Genomic DNA, 24618 nt, shown 5'->3' with positions numbered 1-24618 from the left:
TCGTTTTAGGATGCTGTTTTCTCTTTTGGTGTAAATGCAATGATTTACATTGATTCCCATGACTAAATATATAAACTGTGTTTAAGGCTATCAGCAAACTGTCTCTACAACATGTCTCTACGTACACTGAATTAAATAAGGTGAAAATAAATGCATCTCACAGTTTTGTTTAGTTTTGAAGCCAAAATGTAAAAAAAAAAAAAAACACAGTCAAATTCCTAGCAGTCATGAAGAAAAGATGCAAATAGGTGCTTCTGAAAGGTGAGACAGAAGAGGAACAGACTGTGCTGCAGCTCAATAGCAGAAAGACTTGATTCCTTTATTATTCACAAGGACATGATAAACCACATTGGCAGTAATGACATTCAAGCAACCTCCTGCTGTGGTGTCGTAGGGTACTTAGCTGCATATGACACTCTGCATTTATCCTTTGCAAATATACAGTACAAAGGATCAGATGACTTTGCTTTGGGGCCCTTCAGATGGGGCACTGGGGACATAGACAGGAATGTGAAGCCAATCAAGGTGCACATGGTTGACAATAGCGTTTTTTCTTATTCTTTTTCTAAATCATTTTTTTAAATCATAAAATAACCCTATTAATTTGTGGAAGCTATAAAGTTTAGCACTGGCTTCTGGGGGGGAAAAAAATCTTCAAAAAACAGCCCAGTCAGCAAACCCAAGGAAAAGTGAGGTAATGTTTCAGAGGATCAGCTTGCTAAAAGGTTTGTATCAAAACTTGGTTTCATGTGTCATTTGAGACATGAGGGGAGGCAAAGGTTAAAAAGATATTTTTTCCATCCATACAGGAATATGTCTTATTGATTTTGTAGAATATCAGCAAAATGATGAAGTGATTTGATTCATCAAAGTGCTGAAACTTACTGAAAGTTACTGCAGATTTGTTGGCTGCACATCTGTGATGTGAATCTCCTATTCACCACAATCCAAATGTGATCTATTGGATTGAGATCTGGTGACTGTGGAGGTCATTTGAGTACATTGAACTCATAGTCATGTTCCAGAAACCAGTTTGAGATTATTTGAGCTTTGTGACATGGTGTGTTATCCTGCTGGAAGCAGCCATCAGAAGATCGGTACAGAGTGGTCATAAAGGGACAGACGCGGTCAGCAACAATACTCAGACTGTGGTGTTTAACAAATGCTTAATCTGTACTAAAGGAGTCAAATTGTGACAAGAAACTATCCACCACACCATCAAACCACCTGGAGCCTGAACCACTGATACAAACTACAATGGATCCACGCTTTCATCTTGTTAACACTAGATTCTTACCCTACCAACTAAATATTAAACACTGATGTAGACCAGGCAATGTTTTTCCAGTCTTTTGTTCTTAAATTTGGTGAGGCTTCAACATGCATACCATTCTTTCTCCTTTGTGATTATTATGTGGAAAAATCTCAGCAGCAGTTTCTGAAAAATTAAACCATGCTACACTTAACGTCACTAAAATCACCCTTTTTTTTAAATCCATTTTGATGCTCAGTTTGAACTTCAGCAGGTTGTCCTGACCGAATCTATATGCTTATAGTGAAAACACCAAATGTAAAAAGGCTCATTTACACCACTGAACCCTGCTCTCAAAAACTGACATAGACATAACACTAACTTTCACCACTTATTTCTCAAATCCAGATACACAAAGTTTTAAAAACATGTTTAGTGACTTCTTCTGTAAGTTTGGAGCTTTACGTCACCGTCTTGGTTGGCTGGTTGCGGTCAATAGACTTACATCAGCTAGCTTCTGTTACCTACCTAGTAACAGAACCAATAACTTGGGGGGATATAAGGACACTAAAACTAAAAATCAGCTTAAGGGGATCACTTTTGTGCTGTCCCTGGCTGCAACCAAGGTTAAATATAACCCTGGTGTCCACTTTAACACTCTGTCTCTTAAGCAGTAAGTGTTGTTTCGTTGTTTGGCTTGATGCACTGACAGGGGAAACTACACCTGGATGATTAGATACTATTTTGTGTCCCCTGGAGCTTTATTCTTTTACTCTGCAGCACCACCACCAGCCAAAAGCTTAATGACAAGATACAAATTACCTGCCAATTGTTAGCATTCTGATGTTGTTGTTAAGCTAGTGCCACTGTAGCTGATTGCAGCCTGGGGTGCTAAGAATCTTTGCAGCCCAGAAAGGATGCTGGCCAGATTTCATGTTCTGCTGATTCTCTTCACTCCTGATCCTGTAGTACTCATAATTAATTTCATTTCTAATTCCACCATTATTCTGTTCTACATAATATGATTAAAAATTCACTCTCCTCTCCTTTTGAGTTCCCACGTCTGTTTGGTTTCTTCCTGTAGCTCATCCTACACCATCCCTCTCTCCTTCAGTGGCTCTACTTTTGGTTTCTTTTGGACTCCTTGCCTGTCTTCGTGTGCTGCAGTCAGGCTCATCTGTCTCACTTGCTGTTATGCAGCACTGTGCATCATTTTATTTTCTTCCCAGTTGTAGCAGATTCCTTCAATTTCAGGTGTGTAAGACACATAAGGTGCAGGAGATGACTTCAGCAAACTGCGGTTTACCCTCGAGCACACAAGGAAGAGCTGCAGTTCACGACTGTTGATGAGCTGTATAGCATGGAAATAACCTCCCAGCTTATCCTGTAGATAAGCAAGCAAGAGGGAGGCAGTCATTTGCCAGTTAGTTAAGCTTTATAGCTGCACACAGTCAGCTTTTGGAGGCAATGGAGGAGGAGAAGGGGTTAGAAGAGGATGAAAAGAAGTAAGAAGTCAAAGGAAAGATGGAGGAGAAGAGAGAGATTTATTTATGCTGCATCCTTAACTAGGGATGTTATTATAGCACAATAAGAGCTGCAGACAAAGTCCAGATTATACTGTTTGGAGTATGCAGCAGCTTATAGGCTGAATCATTTTATCAGTACTGAGCGTAACCCGCCAAAAAAAGAGTTTTATATTTATCAAGAATATTCTTAATTTTTCTCCATGTTGCAGTGGTTTCACTGTGCCAGTAATTTACATATTTGTGTGTGCAGAGATGTAGATCAGCATCACTGAATATTAATTGTTCTGTTGAGAAAGGGTAACTGAATGGGCTGCAAGTGAAATTGAATTTAACCGCTTTTCTTAGGCAAGTTGCTGCAACTGAAGCATGAAAGCTGTGGATTAATTTGTTGATGCGAATTCCATTATTCAAACCGCTTATGCAAGTTCATCAGCAGTTTGCAATTTCATTTTCTGTCCGATAGTAAAGTAATCATTCTTGCTTTGACCGAAAAACAACGGCGAGCAGAATCACGTTTCCTTCATGGCATAACATGCTTTGAGGGAAAAATTTATGGTTGTGTAGCTTTGCAGGTCTTTTTAAAATGCTGTGCTGAGGAAATTTTCCCTAACTGCATCAAGTTTTCAAGTAATGCTGAGGCAAACTGAAGTAAGCGGCTGTAAAACTGTGTCGCTTGTGAAACATCAGCAAAAAGGAAGTGAAGGTACATCTACAGTTCATAGCCACCGTGTCACTATGCATTTCACTGTGTGCTTTCCCTTTTTTAAGAGCTGTTTACAGTGAGAAATCAGGATGAAATATGCACATGACTCAGTTAAGTGACTGTAATACTAGTCTATACTGTCATGAGTGGCAGAAGAGGACCTAAATGTAGACTTCTGAGGCAAAAAGCAATAAACAAACAAACAAAATCAACATTTATTTAGCTGGACTATTGAGTCCATAGCAGAAAATTAATTGCAGAATCCAAAGAAGCCTAACAAACAATAAAACAAAGGCAGACAGCAACTCTGCAAACACAGAATAGCAATTGGGGCAGAGTGGAGACATCTGAGAGACACAGCTGAACTAAATCAGATAACAAGAGGTGGTGAGGTAAAACTAAAACATGGCACCGGAGACAAATGACTATCAAAATAAAAACAGGAAGTAACAAGACAGAAAAACACCACACAGAGACTCTAAGACTTGACAGGGAACAGAGGGCAGGTAAAACACAATGTAGCCTCAAGGACTTAAATCTATTTTATGATAACACAAAAAAAAACCCAAAATGGATAATCCAGAAACACAATTACACAAATCACAAATAAGAAAACTGTTAACAAAGGACTAAGAACAGCCCAAAAACCCAAAGCGCTGGGTCAAAGAACCCAGGACCACATAAACACACAGAATCATTAACAAGCTCTAAGAGTCAGACTCATTATACTTTTTCTCTTGTATAGTGCTTAACAAATTTGTTTGACCACCACACAGTGGAAGGCTAATATCACATCGGCCCAAAATGAAAATTTTAATGATTCTGTGATGGTTAATCCTATACTATGTGCTGAGCACATACTAATGCACTAATACTCAAATCTAACATTTATCGGTAACCACAAATGTTCAAATTTACTGTTTTACAAAATCCTAAAAAATGGTAAAGCACATTATTTTTTTTAGTAAGATACTTGTATTTCTGAATAGATGAACTAGTTTTACTGGCTAAATGTTGTGCTTGAAGTCCAGTGTGCCGTCTCAAATTTGGGTATCAACACGTGAATTCAGATTGTTTTTTGTTTAATAAATAGCAATATATGTCTTAGTTCTGAACACAAATGTTCAGAAACCTCTGAAAATGTTTGCATTTCGTTTTTATTACAGGTGGTCTAATAAATGAATTAAGCAAATGTTTATATGCAGCATTATATCTCTCCATCTCTTTCTCAAAACCTAAAGAGCCGTGGGCACCTGTTTAAACTAAAAGGCAGGTATTTGTGTCAGAGTGGGTCACTTGGCCCTTACACCACGTGTTTGGGAGTCTATTGTCTCTATACTCCCAGTGAGGCTGGGGTGTGAGTCAGCGAGTGGCAGTGCCAACCCTTTTTGGCATGTTGAACACAAATCTCAGTGTCATTCTGGCCAGCTGCCTATCCTCTCCACCTAGCCTTTTCTTTAGCCATCTCATCCCTGACTCGCTCACAGAATCACTGCTGCTGACAATCTGGTTTTTCTTTCAGTTGCTCTATTGCTGTGTACTGCAGACGCATAATGTACTGTGTCCTGCTCCAGAGTGAGTTCGATCGACTTTACAAGAAGACATCTTTTCAAAGTCTATCATATTAGCTATATTTTGCTCTCGTGAGAAAGAAAATATTGCTAAAATGTAAAGATATATTAAAGACTCTCTCCACTTAAAATTACGTTTATAACTTTTCACTAACATAGTGATACCAAAAGCTTGTGTTACCTACAGTTAGCGGTGCTTTTTAGGTACACAGCAAGTATATCATGTATTTTAAAAAGCTGTTGTGATTGCATCTCATAATGTCTTCTGCCAGCATTTATCAGACTCATGGCTAAAATGATAAAGATTCCTACCTTCCACTGCCAACATCACCTCAAAACGCAAAAAGGAGTTTGCATCATTATCCAAAGTAAGAAACCGAGTGGGTGTTATGACCTTACTCAGTATGAGCAAATGACATTTTGTTATTGTTGACACACACACACACACACACACACACACACACACACACACACACACACACACACACACACACACACACACACACACACACACACACACACACACTGTAAACACTTTCATTCCACATCTCTAAAATGTTTTCTTGAACCCTCAGCCTTAAAGCTGTAATGACCAAACAAAATAGCTTTCATATTGGGCTGGATTTTGAGCTGGATCTCACAGGGAAAGAAAAACACATGTAATCATTGGCATAGAGTAAATAGAGTAAATCTTTAGGCAACAGCAGTCTGTGAAGAGACACTGTTTGGCACAGTAGAACTGCCTGTGAAGCTAAATATAGCTGCCACATTTGTTTAGCGAATTATTCCTATGCAGCATCAGCAATCGAATCTAGTTTTGTATGTCACATCTTCTTCTTCTTCTTCTTCTCCCCCCTTTAGGGATCACCACCGTGGATGATCTGCCTCTGTCTCACTCTGTCTCTCTGTCTCACTCTGCATATCCTCCTTCAGTGCATCCATGAACCTTCTCTGATTTATTCATCTCTCGGCCGCTCCATATTCAATCTATCCTTTGTCCAGTATATCCCCTACCCCCTCTTCTGCACATGTCTTAACCTTGTCTTCAAACTAGTCAACCTGAGCTGTCCCTCTGAAATATTGATTTGTAAACTTGTCAGTCCTGATCACTACCAATAACAATCTGAGCATCTTCAGCTCTGCCACCTTTAGCACCAAACTCCTGTCTTGTTAGCGCCACCGTCACTAAACCATACATCCAAGCAGGTCTCACTACCATTTTATAAACCTTCCCTTTCCTTCTTGCTGCTATCCTTCTGACACAAATCACACCTGACACTCCACCCACTCCACCCTGCTTACATGCACTTCTTACCTCTATTGCGCACTGTCCATTGCTCTGGATGGTTGACCCCATTCGACCCTCACTATCTCTACTGCCTGCATGCTCACCTTTCTATACATCTTCCTCTCATTCACACACATGCATTCTGCGTGGGCTTTCATTCCTCTGCAAACATCATAGTCCACGGAGACTCCTGCCTGACCTCATCTGCCAACTTGTCCTTCAGCACTGTAAACAATAAGGTTCTCAGAGCCGATCTCTGATGTAATCCCAACCCCACCTTGAACCATCCATCGCTCTTACCTCACCCTGTCTCGCTGTCCTCATACATGTCCTGTACCACCCTCACATATTTCTCTGCCACTCTGGCCTTTCTCATGCAGTACCACAGCTTCACTCTTGGGACCCTATCATATGCTTTTTCTAGATCCACAAAGACACAGTGCAGCTTCTTCTGATATCCTCAATACTTCTCCATCACCACTTTCAAAGCAACAAAAGCACCAATTGAAACATTTGAAGCTGAAGTACTGAAAATGGTTTCTAAATGAAGTTATGATGATGATTATTTGACTTGTCTGCTTCTTTACAACGATACCAACATCCCCTCTGGCCAGGAGTTTGGTCAGTTAACTCAGCGGTCCCAACCTTTTTTGCGCCACGGACCGGTTTATGTCCGACAATATTTTCACGGACCGGCCTTTAAGGTGTCGCGGATAAATACAATAAAATAAAATTAGTACCGGTACCGAAAAAAGAAGATTTATTCATAACACACGTGAAAAGACCCAGGAAAACCAAGTTAACGATAAAAACGATAACAAAATAACGCTGAAAACCGATAAAAACCCTGAAAACCATACATTTCACACCTGAGCCTCAACTCTCGAGGCCCGGTACCAAACAACCCACGGTCCGAGGCCCGGGGGTTGGGGACCGCTGAGTTAACTGACGGCCTACGGTTCCCAGGAGGGAGAGCATTTCACATTTTTTGGTGAAATAAAAACCAAATATTTGATGGTTCACCATCAAATTGATGACTTTCATCAGATGTAAACCTTGGGCTGAATTGGGTTTGAATTATATTTGATCCCCTGTCTTTTCACCACTATCAACACCGTTAGGTCAAATTGTAGATAATATAAGTTATTGACAATAAATACTTTACTGTATGTTTATCTATCATGTAATGGCCGTTCATTTCTTTTTCATGTCCTGCTCCCTGAGCTTGTAGTGAGCTGTGTTGCTCAGCAGGTAATATGCTTTCTTGCTCCAATTAGGTCAGAATCATTTTCACATAATCAGATTATAGTCAGACAATTTAATTTCTTGTTGTTAATAACTTCTAAAATTGTTATTAAATTATACCGTAGTTAAAGACAGGTCTGCGTTTGCTCCACCTGTCACCGTGTCTGTTTGCTTCTGCCTCGTAACACAAGAAAGGATGAGTGTGAGTCTTTGATTCATCTTACAGTCAGTTACCTGAATAGTGTCGCACTGATGTTCACAACTGCTTTTTACTGCAGGGAAAATGACACATTCCTTGTGACCTCATGACAGTTGTGGTGTATAAATAAATCATACTGTTTTTAGCAAAGTTTGACATCTCTTTCTTTATATTTATATTAAAAAAATCTTTTTAGAGGACCGCATCTACAGTGTGATCATTCTGAATGAAATAAGATTTCATTCTCTACACTTGACTTGGTTCCTTCTCTCATTTCACCATCTCTCACCCCGAAAGTCTCACTTGGATCCTTTTTTTTTCATGATAGCTCACACTTATATATTTCATAGTTCACACCTGACCTGGTAGAGCAAACACTGGGGACTCTGTGTTTTCACATTGTCATTAAATACTGTCACTTTGTAAATAGAAAAAAAATAGAGAACCACACGTGAAGTTGGAATAAAAGAAAGGAAATAGATCCGCTACAAGGCAAAAAATAAAAAATTAAAAAATAAAATCCACACAGAAAAAGTGGGCCATGTATTCCATGTGGATCAAACTAGCAATGAAAAACTCTTCAAAGTGATAAATAAAAAAACAAGGCTGTTTCACACACGAGCAAACGTTTGCTTGTTATATCATGAAAGAGATTTGTCTCCTATCAGGAATTAGTAGGTTAACATTTGACCCAGTTACAGCGGAGATCTGAGGTTGTTCATTACATCAAAGACTTTAAGCTTTCTCATTTAAAAAGAAAATGATCTTTAAAATAACACACTTTTTCACTGAGTGGCTTTAAGGCTGAGTTGGCCTCATGAGACAACTGAAATATGCAACTTGTCTCCTATTTTCTTATTGCAGGCTATTCAGATTCTTAATAATCTTCCAAAGCTTGTTGCACTTGGCAACTTTTTGTGCTACAGTGTCCAGCATTGTTATTTCCGTCTCTTCATGGAGAACCTTTAGACCTGTATGACATGTTTTTATTCTGTGAGCAGTTTTCTAAAGATACCAAGTCCTACATACTTCCCATTACACAAAACCATTTAAAACTACAGCATCTCTTAGAGATTAGTTTAGTTTCCAAGAAGTAAGTTTGTGTTGTGATAGCTATTTCTGCTCTCGGGCTGTGTTGGCAGCAAAGAGATTTGCACTGTGTGCAGCACACGAGATAACATGTGACTGTCCTTAGTGACCTGCACAGGCTGGCAGATACTCTCAGACTTTGCTATGTAACTGCTGAAAGTGTCTGTTAATCTATGCTTAGTCTGATCAACGAATTTAGCATTTCAATCCTATGACTGTCATCGCTTTTATAATTGTCACACTCACAGTGGTAAGGTTTTATTTAAAGGAACAAGTGGACCCAAAGGAACTAGAGATACTTTCTTTCTATATTTATACTAATATAAATATAGAAAGAAAGTATCTCTAGTTCCTTGTGGCCTTAAGGCGATGCAGTGGTTAGTACTGCCATTTCACAGCAAGAAGGTCCTGGATTTGAATCCAGCCTTGAGCCTTTCTGTGAGGAGTTTGCATGTTCTCCCCGTGTCTGGGTTGTCTCCAGGTATTCTGGCTTTGTCCTACAATCCAAAGTAATGCATGGGGTTATCTAAACCGGCTAGGGCAGGGATAGCTCAGTAGGGCAGGGATAGCTCAGTAGGTAGAGTGGTGGCCCCATGATCGGAAGGTCGGGGGTTCGATTCCCCTGAACAACTACCCTGAGGTACCCCTGAGCAAGGTACCGTCCCTACACACTGCTCCCCGGGCGCCCAGTGGCTGCCCACTGCTTCACTGAGTGAATGGGTTAAATGCAGAGAGGGATTTTCCCCACGGGGACCAATAAAGTACACTTTCTTTCTTTCTAAAGGTATTAATGTGGATTTAAATATTTGTCTGTCTCTATGTGTTAGCCTTGTGACAGACTGGGATAGTGATCATTGGGTTACAAAAAAAATCCCTGCAGTCAGTCACCAGCCAGTGGTTTTTTGTGGTCCCTCACAGTTGTTGACATATTTTTTTCCCTTCTGTGACTGGGACCTAAATGGGAGGCTTATTTGAGACAATCTATCAGGTTTTCTGTTGCATCATTTAAGGCTTTTTTTAAAGGCTTTATACAGATTTTCCTTTTTTACATATGCAATACGCTTTTGCTGCTGAGAATACAAATAAACAGACTTCAGTATGAATGAAGTGCAGCTGAACAAATACATAATGTAGTTCAATCATACTATTTATTCTTATAATTATATTTGATTTCTTTAATATGACATGGATGAGGCAGAGTGATAAAATAGATATTGGTGTTGCATTTATCTGGTGTGATTCCTTGGTTTTGAAGATAGAAGCAGCATTCAAAAACTGTGGGTGTATAATGGATGCAAGTGGGTGACAATGATAATTAATCTTTTGGTCTACACTGACATGATGGCATTGCACAGCTGCTGTAGATTCATGATGTGTTTGAACTTCACCAGGTTATGTCGACCATGTGTGCATGAAAGAATGGTGAATGAACTGGTACTTTTACAACACATTTTAAGTCAGGTAAGCAATCAAAGCACATTCTACTACAAGTTTAATTCACCCAGTTACTCATATATTCATACAGAACTTTGTGACTTCTATGTCTTTGAAAAGCACTATATAAATAAACCTTACTTACTTGAGCCACAGCTGACCCATACATTGATGCATCCAGTGGCTGGTTGGATATTTGCATCATCAAGCAGTACTTAATATAGAGGCCGGTAAGTGTATATCACTTTTTCAAAATTTAAGTTCTTTTTGCTTCTGAGACCAATAAAAACATTTTAGCTGACAAAGTCAGCAGATGACTAATGCATTCATTACAACTCAATGTTACCCAGATGAATTCTGGGGTATAATGCTTGTTTAATGCTTAATAAAAGCTGTTGGCCACATACAGAGAAACCCCCCGGCCTGAGCAATGTGTGCATTCTTTTGAAGTCGAGGGTCTAATGATAGAAAGATAAAACTTGCATCAGGAAGGTCATATGCAGCATAATCTTCCAATAATGGCATATAAGGACAATGACTAAAGAATTTTGATTGTGCTTTACAATGACAGCAACCCAGCAAACTTACAGTAATCCTCCTGAGGATTATGATAATGTTGACACTATTATCCATGAGTTCAATAAAGTCCAAAAAGTGGATTGAAGAGCAGATAAAAAACAAGGTTGAGTGGTAGGTGTTACAAGAAAAGTTGCTTTAACTGAAAACGTACCTAACAAATCTTTAATCTAAAACAGGGAGCTAGCAATGACCTGATAAAGACAGAGGGAGAAGAAAAGGCTAAATACAGATTAACACAAAGTCAGTGATAGAGAGAATGAGAACCCCGACTAAAACCAATCCAGTTCTTCATCTGTTTCTTACTATATGTAATAAATTGTACTTATTGGTGGCTGAATGGCACCACAAGCTCTGGAGGCAACAAACACAGCCCAAGCAGAGCCCAACTGAAGCATTTCAGAGCAAAACCAAAACTGTCTGGCCACCCAGACTGCCTGCTGGGAAAATACAGTTTTACTCCTGGAAACAGATGAGAATCAAAGTATAGATGACAAATGATAATTTGGAAATGAGAGGGAGCGTGCAGATTGACAGATTTAAAAATGGGAGAGGAGAAGGAAGAGAGGCTAGATAGAGGGGAAGCAAAAGAGAAAATAGGGTTATGCTAATTTGAATGGATGGGGAGATTAAATAGAGGCATATCAGGTCATGTGCCTTCTAGAGACAGGGCCCTAATCCCCTTCTCCTGCTTCTTGCAGCTCTACTTCGCAAACATACAGTACAAATGCACACACTCGCACATATTCACATACACAAGATGACGTAAAAAGACTGGTGCACTGTGGAGAGCATTTTAGATGACAGTCGGGAAAATGGAGTAAGACATCTGGAACTGCAGGGAAAAGAAGAAAGAGTGAAGAAACAACATGTGTAAAATATTTTATTTTACTTTTTTCTTCTGTTACCAGTGCACGCTGTTGGTCCTTCTGGAATATTTACTTTGAGCAAACTTCACATGTGATAAGGATTTGTTTTATTTTTTATCTTTTGCAAAGTCAAGGCTTGTAATCAAACACATATTTACCTTTAAACCTGAATTAGACATCAAAAATACACGCTGAGAGACAGAATCAGCAAGCATATGGAAGACAGAGTATCATAAGTAGAATGAAAAAGTACTTCCTTAAGCAAATATTAAAAGATGATGCTTTAAAATAGATATCAGCAAGAATCCTGCCATGACATGACAGCAAAGGACATCAACTATGTCTAATAATAATTATTTGGCAACCAAGTGTTTTCAGTGGCTAATAAATGTAGCAAAAATATCCATACAAATGTGGACATTCAGTTGTACATACTTATTTGATGCTCAGCTGATGATATTTGCAAAACAAGAAATAGATAAAAAGCACAGATGAGTTCTGTGACATGTAAAAGGGCAAAAAAATCTTAATCATCAGGAAATGATTACATATACCTATGAAGTATCAAAATGTATGCACGAAGGTCATAACCTCACTCTGTTCATTTCTAGAGCTGATACTAGCTCACACACACAGTTACGCAGAGGAGCCCTTGAGAGTCCTTATCAGCTTTTTCATGCATTTAAGATAAGATAATATGGTCTTCAATTTACATAATTTCCTGCTCCAAAATAACACAACATTGCAGCAGAAATTGACAAAGGCAGGCTCTGTCAGTGTGCTGTTAAACTGCTCAAGGCCAGCTATGATTATTTCAGACAACTGCCACTAAAAAAAACTGGGACATGGTGTACAAACATCATCTTCCTCAGATAGAATATTTTGGTGAAGATAGATAAATAGGTAGAAAATATTGTATAAAAACATTTCATTGTGTATATTTTTAAATGTGCACATAAATAAAACTAGACAGGGCAGCATCGCAGCGTGATATGTTTCCCCTATGCTCATTGTCAAAGTGTTTAGTTTTCAGTACAGTATCTAAATATTAATGAATCATTAGCAGTCGGTGCCACTGCTTTGTTCTGAGTCCTTTCTATAATTAGCTTGTTTTTATGGAATACATTACACGCTGTATACAGGTTGTTGCAACAAACACAAACGACCTTACATGATAAGAGAAGTTCTATTATTGGAATGAAAAGAACTTGTCAACTATAAAACCAGACAGTTTCACATGTAAGGCTGATAATAAGTGACAGACACACACACATAGAGGCAGGCAAGAGAGGGGAGGAGCTGTCCTTGGTGCTGAATCAGCCACCTGTGCTTTGCTGCTGGTGCTCTTTGTGAACTGTCTACGCACATAGTATTGTATTGTTTTAAAATATATTCTTATTTTCTTCTTGTTCAATTTTTTTAATTGGACTTTAATTTTAAATACATAAGATAAAATCTATAAAATCAAATACTTGCACATATTTATGAGAAATAACTTGGTATAAGAATAGTATGCAAGTACAAGATAAATCAGTCCTGGGTATGCATCAGATAATTTGCTGATTTGTATCCATACGCATGTGCAGACACCTGCTCACAAAATTTAGAAGTGCAAACCTTTTATAAACACGGTTGTATTTGCCTCCATACCTCCACTATGCTACTTTAGTGTCCCTTTAGCTTTAACCATTGTTCTTGTGGTGTACAAATAAACATTGTATTGCACGAAATTCAGCCTTATTGCCTTTCATTTTTCATCAACCCCTGCATATTGCCCCAGTAGTGAATGCAGTCTTGCTTTCAGGAAACTGAATGAGATCATATTGTACGCAACCGTTTTCAGTGGGGGAAGAAGTTTCATTTCACTAATGAAGTAATAATATTACATTTGCAGGCTTGCTACCAATATCCTGTGCATCAGGAGAAGTGTATTAGCATCGCACCGCACTTAAACATCAACAACATAATCATGCTATTTTTATATGCGATATATTGGAATTTTCTACCACGTGCAATATTGTGGAGATAATCTACTGTTTGCTGGAGCAAATTTAAACAAGTCAAAGTTGACAAAGTTTAATTCCAAATAATAAAACCACTTTTTATAAACACAGTTAGCTAAGAAATCTTTCACTGAAGGAAAATAAGCTGTCGAAACACATCATTACAATGTTGAGCGACCATTCGAGACATTTACACTATTTTATTGGCCCTTACTTTCCATTGTAGGCAAAAGCGTAACAACAACATAGACGCTGAATATCTAAATACGATGCTTATAAGGAGAATTCAACAGCTTTCACCTGAATCTGGTACTGCCCCTTCATCATCATCATTTTCCAGCCTATAGAATTCAGCTCCTCTGCTGCTTTTGGCGTAGTTTCGTTGGTCTCGACCAATCAGGACGAGCGGAGCACTTGTGACGGTGAAATCAAAGTTGTTGTAGGAGCGCGTGTGCAAGTGAGCGAGCGAGCGGAGAAAAACTGGCCGGTGTGAGAGAGAGGAGAGAGGCGGCGGAGGGAAGTGGACGAACCGGCTGGCTGCAGCTGTTGGATATTTTTCCCACCGTGTCTTCAGAGCGAAAAAAAAAGGACAGAGAGAGCTTTAAAGCGTATTCCTAGATGGCTGCTGTCCACAAGTTAGCAGTCAGAATCGGTCCAGGGTCGCTGCACGAGAGACCGTAGGGATGCTTGCACCTCTGCATGCGTAGTTTCCAGATTCCTCTGTCGCTGTGGACTTGCCAGTTTGGTTGAGTTTTCCTGAGGAAGGAAGGTTTTTTTTTTAAACAGAAAATGACAGAAATAAGCGAAAAGGAGAACGAACCTCAAAACCGGGACCTTCACCGACCACAGGCTACTGTGCCTAGTCAACAAGAATCAAAGGTAACGGAACACACCTGTGTAAAAACTGCAGGATTTTTTTTTAAAAGCAATAATCTGTTACTGATAGAGGAATGTTTTTATATCATTTTCTTTACTGTTTTATTTAGCGGTCTTTCAGTTTAAAAGAAATAATTTTTAATATGTAAATTGGGACTAAGTGCGAGTATTTACTTTCCCACGAGGCTAATTCTGTGGCGGCTTGCATAACAACCCTAACCCGCTTTAATTCAGGTAATTAGCTTGGCCTCAGAGTTGGAGAGCAGAGATTACACAGAGGGGTGTAAGCGTTGTCTGGTATGTGTGCACAAAATATCAAAAGCTGCAAGTAAACAAAGAAGAAAGGTCCTTATTGCTTGTTTAGCTTAGGTCAGAGAAGGATGTCCACAGTCGTTTTGTGTACATGCTGTAAATATTAGAAGTACAGTGTCCCAGAAGAGGAGTCCTCCCTGCTGCCAAACATGGAATCCAGTCGCCCTTTTATAACACCTCGTGTCTAGTTAAATGGATGTGCCAACACTTCTTCTGTGCTTTATCTGCTAATGTTGGCTGTTATTTGATTAAGTACATTAATTTAGGCATTGGCAGTTTGCAGACATATGAGATTACTAGACGTACAGTGCATTAGTTATCACTAATGTACACATGGAGGCTGGGAAGAGAGACTGCAGCAGCCAGCTTTAATAGTCTGCAAATAGAATTAAACAAGTCTCCCCTTGAAGTAGGTTTAATTTTGTTCCACTCATTTGTGCTCCAGTTCTCTCACTTAAATCTATGCCCTGAGAATACCTGAACAAGGTTTGGATGCTAATGCTTGTTTTCAGGGACCCTGCTTGTTTTGAGGTTAAATTGATGAGTCCAATATCCTTGGCTAAATTCAGAACCATTGTCATCGCCATTACTACTGCTCCTGCGATTAGCCTTATTTTAATCTTGTAATATGAGTTCATTGTAGTTCTTTCTGATGTAGTGTTTTGGTTTTCAGCCTTGTATACTGCCATCTTGGCTAAACTTCCAACCTCAGTAGGATTTTCCCAAATAAGTGGGGGGAAAAGTGAAAATAGAAAATTTAAGGTCAGCTTTTTATGGCAAATGGCCTTTCGGATGCAACCCTGAAGGCTTCTGTGTCCTCCAGGATAATAATAATAATAATAATGTTAATATTAATATTAATAATAATAATGGTAATAATAATAATAGTAGTAGTAACTAAGAACAACTAAATTTTTTTTTAAAAAGGACATGGAAAACCCTCTTTAAAATACGACCAAATGATCTGGAAAACAGAGTGGTGCTCACATCAAGGCATCGAAAGCATGGAGGAGACAAACATCTGATGACATGAAGACTCTAGTGACACTTAAAGTACAGGGTGGGCCATTTATATGGATACACCGTAATAAAATGGGAATGGTTGGTGATATTAAAGTCCTGTTTGTGGCACATTAGTATATGTGAGGGGGCAAACTCCTCAAGATGGGTGGTGACCATGGTGGCCATTTAGAAGTCGGCCATCTTGGATACAACTTTTGTTTTTTTCAATAGGAAGAGGGCCATGTGACACATCAAACTTATTGGTAATGTCACAAGAAAAACAATGGTGTGCTTGGTTTCAATGTAACTTTATTCTTTCATGAGTTATTTACAAGTTTCTGACCATTTATAAAATGTGTTCAATGTGCTGCCCATTGTGTTGGATTGTCAATGCAACCCTCTTCACACGCTGATAGCAACACCACAGGAGAAATGCCAGCACAGGCATGCAGTATCCATAGTTTCAGGTGCTGCACATCTCGTATCTTCAAACCATAGACAATTGCCTTCAGATGACCCCAAAGATAAAAGTCTTAAGGGGGTCAGATCGGGAGACCTTGGGGGCCAATTAACTGGCCCACGATGACCAGTCCAGGAAACTGTTCATCTAGGAATGCTTAGACCTGGCACCCATAATGTGGTGGTGCACCATCTTGCTGGAAAAACTCAGGGAACGTGCCAGCTTCAGTGCATAAAGAGGGAAACACATCATCATGTAGCAATTTCAAATATCCAGTGGCCTTGAAGTTTCCATTGATGAAGAATGGACCCACTATCGTTGTACCCCATATACCACACCAAACCCTCACTTTTGTTGTTCCAACAGTCTTGGAGGGATCCATCCAATGTGGGTTAGTGTCAGACCAATAGCGGTGGTTTTGTTTGTTAACTTCACCATTTACATAAAAGTTTGCCTCATCACTGAACAAAATCTTCTGCGTGAACTGAGGGTCCTGTTCCAATTTTTGTTTTGCCCATTCTGCAAATTCTGTGCGCTGATCTGGGTCATCCTCGTTGAGATGCTGCAGTAGCTGGAGTTTGTAAGGGTGCCATTTGTGAGTAGCTAATATCCGCCGAAGGGATGTTCGACTAATGCCACTCTCCAGTGACATGCGGCGAGTGCTACGCTGTGGGCGCTTGCTGAATGAAGCTAGGACAGCCACTGATGTTTCTTCATTAGTGACAGTTTTCTTGCATCCACATTTTGGCAAATCCAACACTGAACCAGTTTCACGAAACTTAGCAAGCAGTTTGCTGACTGTAGCATGGGAGATGGGTGGTCTCGTAGGGTGTCTTGCATTGAAATCTGCTGTAATGACCCAGTTACTGCATTCACCAGATATCAACACAATTTCAATCCGCTCCTCACGTGTTAACCTCTTCGACATGTCAATGGCTGTGAACAAAGAGAAACTTGTAAATAACTCATGAAAGAATAAAGTTACATTGAAACCAAGCACACCATTGTTTTTCTTGTGACATTACCAATAGGTTTGATGTGTCACATGGCCCTCTTCCTATTGAAAAAACAAAAGTTGTATCCAAGATGGCCGACTTCTAAATGGCCACCATGGTCACCACCCATCTTGAGGAGTTTGCCCCCTCACGTATACTAATGTGCCACAAACAGGACTTTAATATCACCAACCATTCCCATGTTATTACGGTGTATCCATTTAAATGGCCCACTCTGTATTATGGAACAACTTTATTACGCACATCTATTTACACATCAAGGCATCTGCCATTTTTCATTTTTCACTAACTAGACTTCAACCAAATTTGCTCTGACTAGTATTTCTTAAACTTGTGCCCTGGAGTGCTAATGTATACTCACCTACATTTAAATCTAGTTTATGGTCTCTGCACTGGTAATGTCACACCAAACGTGACATTACTACAGCACCGTATCCATTTATGCTGGTGCTTGAGGCACTGGACTTGCTGCAGTCTTAAAATGAAGGTGTTACCATTCAGAAGAAAGCTCTGCACCAGCTCTGGAGTAGGAGTAAAAGTTGGGAGGCAAGTTTTCCCTAGAAAGTCTTTTTAAGCTGTATACAGGGTAACAACAGCGAGCATAAACTAGGTGTCATGCTTCTGCCTGCCTTGCTCTGCAGTTTTGTCACCAAAGTTGTGTCGTTGTGAGGTGTAGTTAAATTTTTTTGTCATGTAAGGTAAAGTGGAGGGTTTCAGAAGAGTTTGTTGTGTTTGCTTGTGTTGTACCTCTGGTTTAGATTTAACAGAGGGTTGTTGCCTGCTTTGTAACTCCGAAGTTTTATTTTATTTTTAAATGGATTTGCCAATCCGTTTTTCTCCGAATTGAATCAGAGTAAATTTTCAGTGACTAAACCAGCTTAAATCCCTCACCAACATGGATCTAAATCTCCAACGACAGCTTTAATTGCAGCAAATATCACAATAACAAATCACATTATACTCGTCTTTTGTTGGTCATCACCACAGGGACCTGAAACAGGCCTGGCAGGAAGGGCTCTTTGTTGTTGTTACTTGACTACAGACGGCACAATGGATGGTGGGCAGTGAGGTGCGGCGTGAATTTATGAGACAATCAGCTAGCATATGTTTGCTGTGTCCTGCTAGTGGCTGGGTCATAATTCATGCGAATGCTTGTCCAGACAAAACAGAAATGGGAGGAAACAATCCTCTGAGCTACGTCAGCCATGTCGCCCCGTTGTTTGCAAAACCAGCTGCTGGCACCGTGACCTATTCCCATCTCACAGAAGAATAAGGAAGAGGAAAGGGGAGGGGAAAGATTAAATATGTGTTACAACTGGGGTCTCTTTAAGAGTAATCTACTTGAGAGTATCTGTAGAGATTTACTTGCTTTTTTTTCTTCTGTCACTCTGAATATTTTTACTTAAATCTTTTAATTTCATAACAGTTTCTTCCTTCTGCTCTCGCCCTGTTTCCCCCGTTCTGACTTCTAACAACCAATCTTTTTATTCTTTCTCATCTCTTTAGCAGCTCTCCCTTATGTCTCACTCATTTTCCCCTCTCTCGCTCTCTCTCTCCTCACTGTCCCTCAGCTCTCAGAGTATTTATTGCACCGCTAAGTGGGCCCACTGGCTTTCTTGAGTGCTTCTAATAGAGCTAGTGACAGAGAATGAGTAGTTATTCCACCTCCTCCACCTACGGGCAAGGTGATTGCTCCAAAAATATTATTATTCCTCTCTACTCACTTGGAGCACATGTTGTACAAGTTTATTCGGTATTGAATTTGCTTTTGCTTTTGGCTTGTTGTGTCATGTAAATGCACTTTACATTAAGCTTAGTTTAAAATTAAGACTAAAAACAGGGAACTCGACATCCTGGCGCTGTCCAGAAGCAGCAAAATCAATCCTTCTAGCACCTCTATGAAGACCAACAACTCAACAATTATGGCACACAACAGTCTCATCGCGGCACGAGTTGTTAAAAACTGTAGTTTATCATGTCTGTAAGGTTGCACGTAGTTATAAGGCTCCAGGCTTTTTTGCCAACCTCTGTATAAAAGGCACCTTTAAGGTTTTCCACTACTGTTTTTTAGCATCACAGATTCTGGAAGCAGCTGAATTTAGCAACCAATTTAGTAACCTTTTAACAAAAGTAAGCTAGCAATTTGCTCCATATTTAGTTATTGTGCTCATTCTATAGCACATTTGATCATGCACACACAGGTATGGAGAGGTCCAAAAGTTGAAGTCCATCCCAGCTAGTTGTCATCTCAAACATAATACTCCCGAGGAACTAAAGACCCAGTCGATTACTTTACATTTGGGTGTTAATGTCTTCCCAATAACAGGAAAATCCTTAATGTTAGCATATAGCTCATAATCTAAAATTCTAATCTGATTATTATCTGATATTCCCATGTAGTATCATTATGTAGTGTTGGCTTTGGCCCATCAGCTGACCCGTCCATTCATCCATCCATGGTGACCATAGCTCAGTAGGTAGAGCAGGTTGTCTATTAATTGGAAGGTTGGTTGACTGGCTGTTCTAGTCTGCATGCCAAAGTATTCTTGTGCAAGATGCTGACCCTCAAGTTGCTCTGCAATGTGTTCATTGGAGTGTGAATGTGTGACTGTTAAATAGAAGGTGCATAGGAAGGAAAAAAGCTGCTTGTATGAATGGGTGAAAGAGGCATGTAAAGCGCTTTGTGCTCAAGTAGAATAGAAACGTGCTCTATAAGCACCAGTCCATTATTGTTATGACTGCTTATAACACAGTTACCTCTTATTTCCATCCGGGTTACTGGGGCAGCAGTTTAAGCAGAGACGTCCAGACCTCCCTCTCCTTGGACACTTCCTCTAAATTTCTGGTAAAGCACTGAGGTCTTCCAACACTAGCTGAAAAACAATTTCCCCGGCTTGTTCTAGGACTGCCCCGGGACCCCTCCCTGTAGGACACGCTGAAAATGCCTCATGCAGGACATACTTAGGAGGCATCCTTGTCAGATGCCTGAACCAATTCAGTTGGCTCCTTTCAATGTGGAGTAGTGGCTCTATTCTGAGGTGTAATGAACTCCTCACCCTTTCTTAGCCCAGAATACTCTACAGAGGAAGCTTGATTCTGCGATTGTAACCATGATCTTTCAGTATCTACCCTCTGCTTGTGACCATTAAATGTTAAATACCTAACTATAAACCATAAATTATAAATGCCAGTTGAATATGTAATGACTTACACAAAGTGGGTGTCGTGCAGTATTGTGCATCTGCAGATAAGACTTATTATTATTATTATTATTATTATTATTATCATTATTATCATTATTATTATATTAACTTCGTGCGGACTTCTGTCACTCTTTGTAGTTTTTTTTTTTTTTTTTTGCACTTTTTAATGGATTTTTTGGATGTGGGGGGGCTTAAAATATCCCAGGAGAAAAACACGGTGTCACAAGTACAATATGAAAAAAAAGAATGTATTTTTTTTTATATCAGAGCATGTAAACCTATTGCTGTAGAAAAATAAAATTTAAAACATGTAACTGTTCATAATATGGGTTCTTTAAAACACCACTTTTGTTAAGTAGTGGATAAAATGAGAGCTGTGCTCAGAATCAGCTGCTACATAAAGTTTAATATTCACATTAGACTTTGCGTGCAAATGCTGACAGTGCTTGGTGCCCCGGTCCATAGGGAGTTACACAGACCACCAAATTTTCAGCCAACACAGAAGACATTTTTATGGAGGTAAAGTTATAGCGCAATTTCTGTCTGACTTTGCCCTTCAGTCACTTCTCAGAGCTCTCCTCCTTCTGCTGTTCCTCTCACTAACTTGCTTATCAGCTTTTTTTCCTCCTCTTTAACTAATTAATTGTTTGCTCTCCTCTTAGAATATCACTTTCCTTTCTCTTTCATAATTACTCTGGGCAATTTAAATAAACTTGTAGTTGAAGTTCATCTGTATATCTTTCTTTTTTAGCGTTTCCTGTGCCATAGCTCCCTATTTCTGTATATGATGACTTTTTCCAAAGTTCAGAGTAGATAGATAGTTATGGGTGGTTGGAAGGAAAAGGTGAATTAGGGACTGGATTTCAAGCCGGAGTTAGCAGAATTGACTGAACAAGAGGAAAAGCAAAAAAGAGAAGCGTGACAGTGATCATCATATTATCAATAGCCAGAATTTAGATGGTTAAACTAAACTATAGGTTGCACTTATTTTTGATCAAGACTTTCTTTAAAGTGTTCATTAGAAACATGAATTTTAAGATTAGCAATATTTCCACTTCATGAAACAAACCGCACATAAATGCACTGCAGCAAATTGGATAATGATGATCTTCTTCAATAACATTTTGTATAACTAAACTCCTTTTAATGAGCACTCAGTTCATACAGCCTGATTATACTGTGTAGATGATGTTTCTGGACAAAGTGTATTCCGTCTCCTTGTGTTTGTTTCAGCTGCATTCCTGCTGGAAATATCATTCAATTAAAAGTGAGTGAATGATGCATCTTCCTCCTGACAGTCTGTGATGTGTTGTTTTTTGTATGTAAGATAGATGGATTTGTCCTTCTGACCTTTGAAAATAACTAGAGAGAAGCTTGCAGGGAAGGCAGATAAATGGTTGGGAGACACAGATATTGACAACAGCAGGATTCTCCACAAACTGCAAACTAATAAAACAATTTCTCATTCTTTACAGCCTCACTGTTATACTTATGTATCTCGCATTGTTTTGATTGATGATGAAGTCAGTAAATTACTGCCCTTGATTGGGTTCAGAAATGCTGCTGATTCAGCAGAGTCCTGTGTACAATGTCAGCGAGGAATAAGCAGGGACTTTGTTTAGTACTGACCTTAGGTTATTGCTTTAGGGATAGGGAACTTCTAGGTTATTTTCTCTTTTCAAATATAAAGCTGTTAATGTAATGAGATGGAAGAATTGAAAGTTCATAATGAATAGTTTTCATCTTCAGCTCTAAATGGCAGACTTGCCTTGACCAAATGTGGGGATATGTGTACATGTGTGATGTAAAATAAGATGAATTTATAACAATTACTTATCCTTAAGTTGCTTGTGTTGCTTGGCAACTATGATGTAACTTAGTCATCTACTGAAGAGGGTACTTCTAGTACTGCATTGACATTAAATTAATAAAAATACAGCCTTGACTTTTTCTTCAAGACTGAGACAAGTTTATCAGAGTAGGACGTTTCTCTTTCCGTGTACAACCCCAATTCCAATAAAATTGATGCGGTGTAAACAAAAACAGAATTCAATGATTTGCAAGTCCCATAAACTTGCATTTGGTCAAATTAGAACATATGAAATTTATCAAATGCTTAAACTTTGAAATTTCACTATTTCATGCCAAACAGTTTGACTCAGTTTAAATTTGATGCAGCAACATATCTTAGGACATAGTTAGGACAGGGGCAACAAAAGGCTGCAAATATGGTGGCCCTGAGAGGTCAAGTGCACTGCAGCCTAAGAAAATGCCAACAAATAGAAAAATACCGCAAAGGCACACAAAGCACAATCCAAGTTGAATAAAACACAACAGAAGCAGAAAATATCAAAACCTCACAAAATATATGGAAGTAATTTAGGGGAAATGATGTGTTGATAAGAAGTGGAGGCCTCGTTGGTGTTCAGCAATCCACACAAAACTGGATCTTGGAGATTCTAGAGCAACTTTTAAAGCAAGTGGGCAATAATTTGTTGACAGGTGTATATGCAGCTATTTTGGCTGCAACCCCAAAATTATAATGACTAGATCCTGATGCGCTCTTCCTTTCATGATCCTTGTTATGAATATTGATCTTGTACAACAAGCTAATGGAACAGGACTGTAGAGGCTTCAAAACTTGACTTTGAGTCCTTTAAGATTTCTTTAGCATTAAAGCAATCCAGCGCTAGTTGTCAATACTTCCACATGTACACAGAAAAAAAACTTTTAATGGTTCATTCAGCTTCTTTATCTTCCAGTAGCTTATGTTGCTATCACAGTATAACTTGGTTTACCACATTCAGATGAACCTGTCAGTCACAGAGGTTGTGTGTGCACTGAATCTGACAAATCACTTAAGTCCCCCTTCTTTCTTTGGACTTTGGCCTCGTAAACTGTGAAAAGTCTGAGTAATTTGTGTAAACAGAATTCAGCTTTCAAAGCAGAGCTGCCTGCAAGAGCACAAATCTGCTGCAGCGTTAACCAAGCAGAAGCTCTCACCAGCGTGATGGCTATTTTGTGTGCTTGGGCTGCTGAGTTCTGCATGTGCAGAACTTAACTACGTAAGTGGCAACGAAAACCTGTACCCGTGTAATTAAATTATTTGCTCATGATTACATTTAATCTTATGTGGGACTTTTGACACGATATAACTCCACAGTCTGCAAAGAAGATGAACAGAAATGTAGAAAATGCAGGTTTTCCAAGATCCCATCAGCCTTACTTTCCATCTAGCTGGTTTAAAAAGGCTGAATAATAGCAGAGGGGTGGTTAGACTGCATATTAATTATTGCTTTAACCAATTAGTTCTTCTTGTGGTTACTGTTTATTTAATGAACTAATTGTGCATATGCCCACCTACAATGGTGCCTTAGTGTTAAGAGGCTTATGTTTGGCCCTTTTTTTTTTTTTTTTGCACATAAATACTGTCACATGCGATGTACCTCAGTGAAATGATAGGAAAGTATTGGAGAAAAATGATGAACATATAATTAGTAAAGAAAACTGCGTGACTTCATTGTCAGAAATGGTGTAATTTTAAAATGAAGCATCTTTTGGAAACCTGTGCTTTGGATTTCACAAGTGTCAAGAAAATTGCAGTTTTGTATTGACGTTACATCAAAGTAACACCTTGCGATAAGTGTTTTTCCTTAGCATTGTGTGAACATCAAAGAGCCATTGTGATTGTCACCTCATACTAACTACAAAGCTGCTTGTGCAGTTAAGCCCTTTAAATGGCTGGATTTGGAGATGCAAGCTGCTTTTGCTGCACAGTTTGGCAGACAGGCTTGTGGGCTCGTGGAGTCTGCTTGCATGGATTGCTAAAACATAGGACTTCAAACAATAGCCAGATATTTTGAAGCCACACACAGAGCTGTGAATGTCATGAAAATGAAAAGACGGGAGAATTTGCCTTGAGTCTGGCCTATTTCTAATCTTTACTGTCTTATTTCTTATTGGTTGATGGACACAGCCAAATGCCTAATACAGT

At 39.2% G+C, this 24618-nt stretch overlaps 1 protein-coding gene across 2 annotated transcripts in view; it reads left to right on the top strand.

Moving 5' to 3' along the window:
• The first annotated feature begins 14161 nt into the window (after positions 1 to 14161).
• Positions 14162 to 24618, top strand: part of LOC146568588 (SH3 and cysteine-rich domain-containing protein 2-like) — a 40568-nt gene continuing 30111 nt past the window's right edge. The window contains exon 1 of one of the 2 annotated variants that reach the window (XM_085284689.1): positions 14162 to 14634. In XM_085284689.1, coding sequence (XP_085140815.1) covers positions 14545 to 14634 — 90 coding nt within the window. In that variant the 5' untranslated portion in view covers positions 14162 to 14544. The remainder of the gene's footprint in view (positions 14635 to 24618) is intronic. The other variant, XM_085284688.1, reaches the window with a different exon arrangement.

Source organism: Mchenga conophoros, linkage group LG8 (genome assembly GCF_057382185.1).
Source record: "Mchenga conophoros isolate Kocher_MC1m ecotype Shallow Benthic linkage group LG8, M_conophoros_male_GT1.1, whole genome shotgun sequence".
NCBI classification, from domain to species: domain Eukaryota; kingdom Metazoa; phylum Chordata; class Actinopteri; order Cichliformes; family Cichlidae; genus Mchenga; species Mchenga conophoros.
This window is presented reverse-complemented; position numbering and strand designations above follow the sequence as displayed.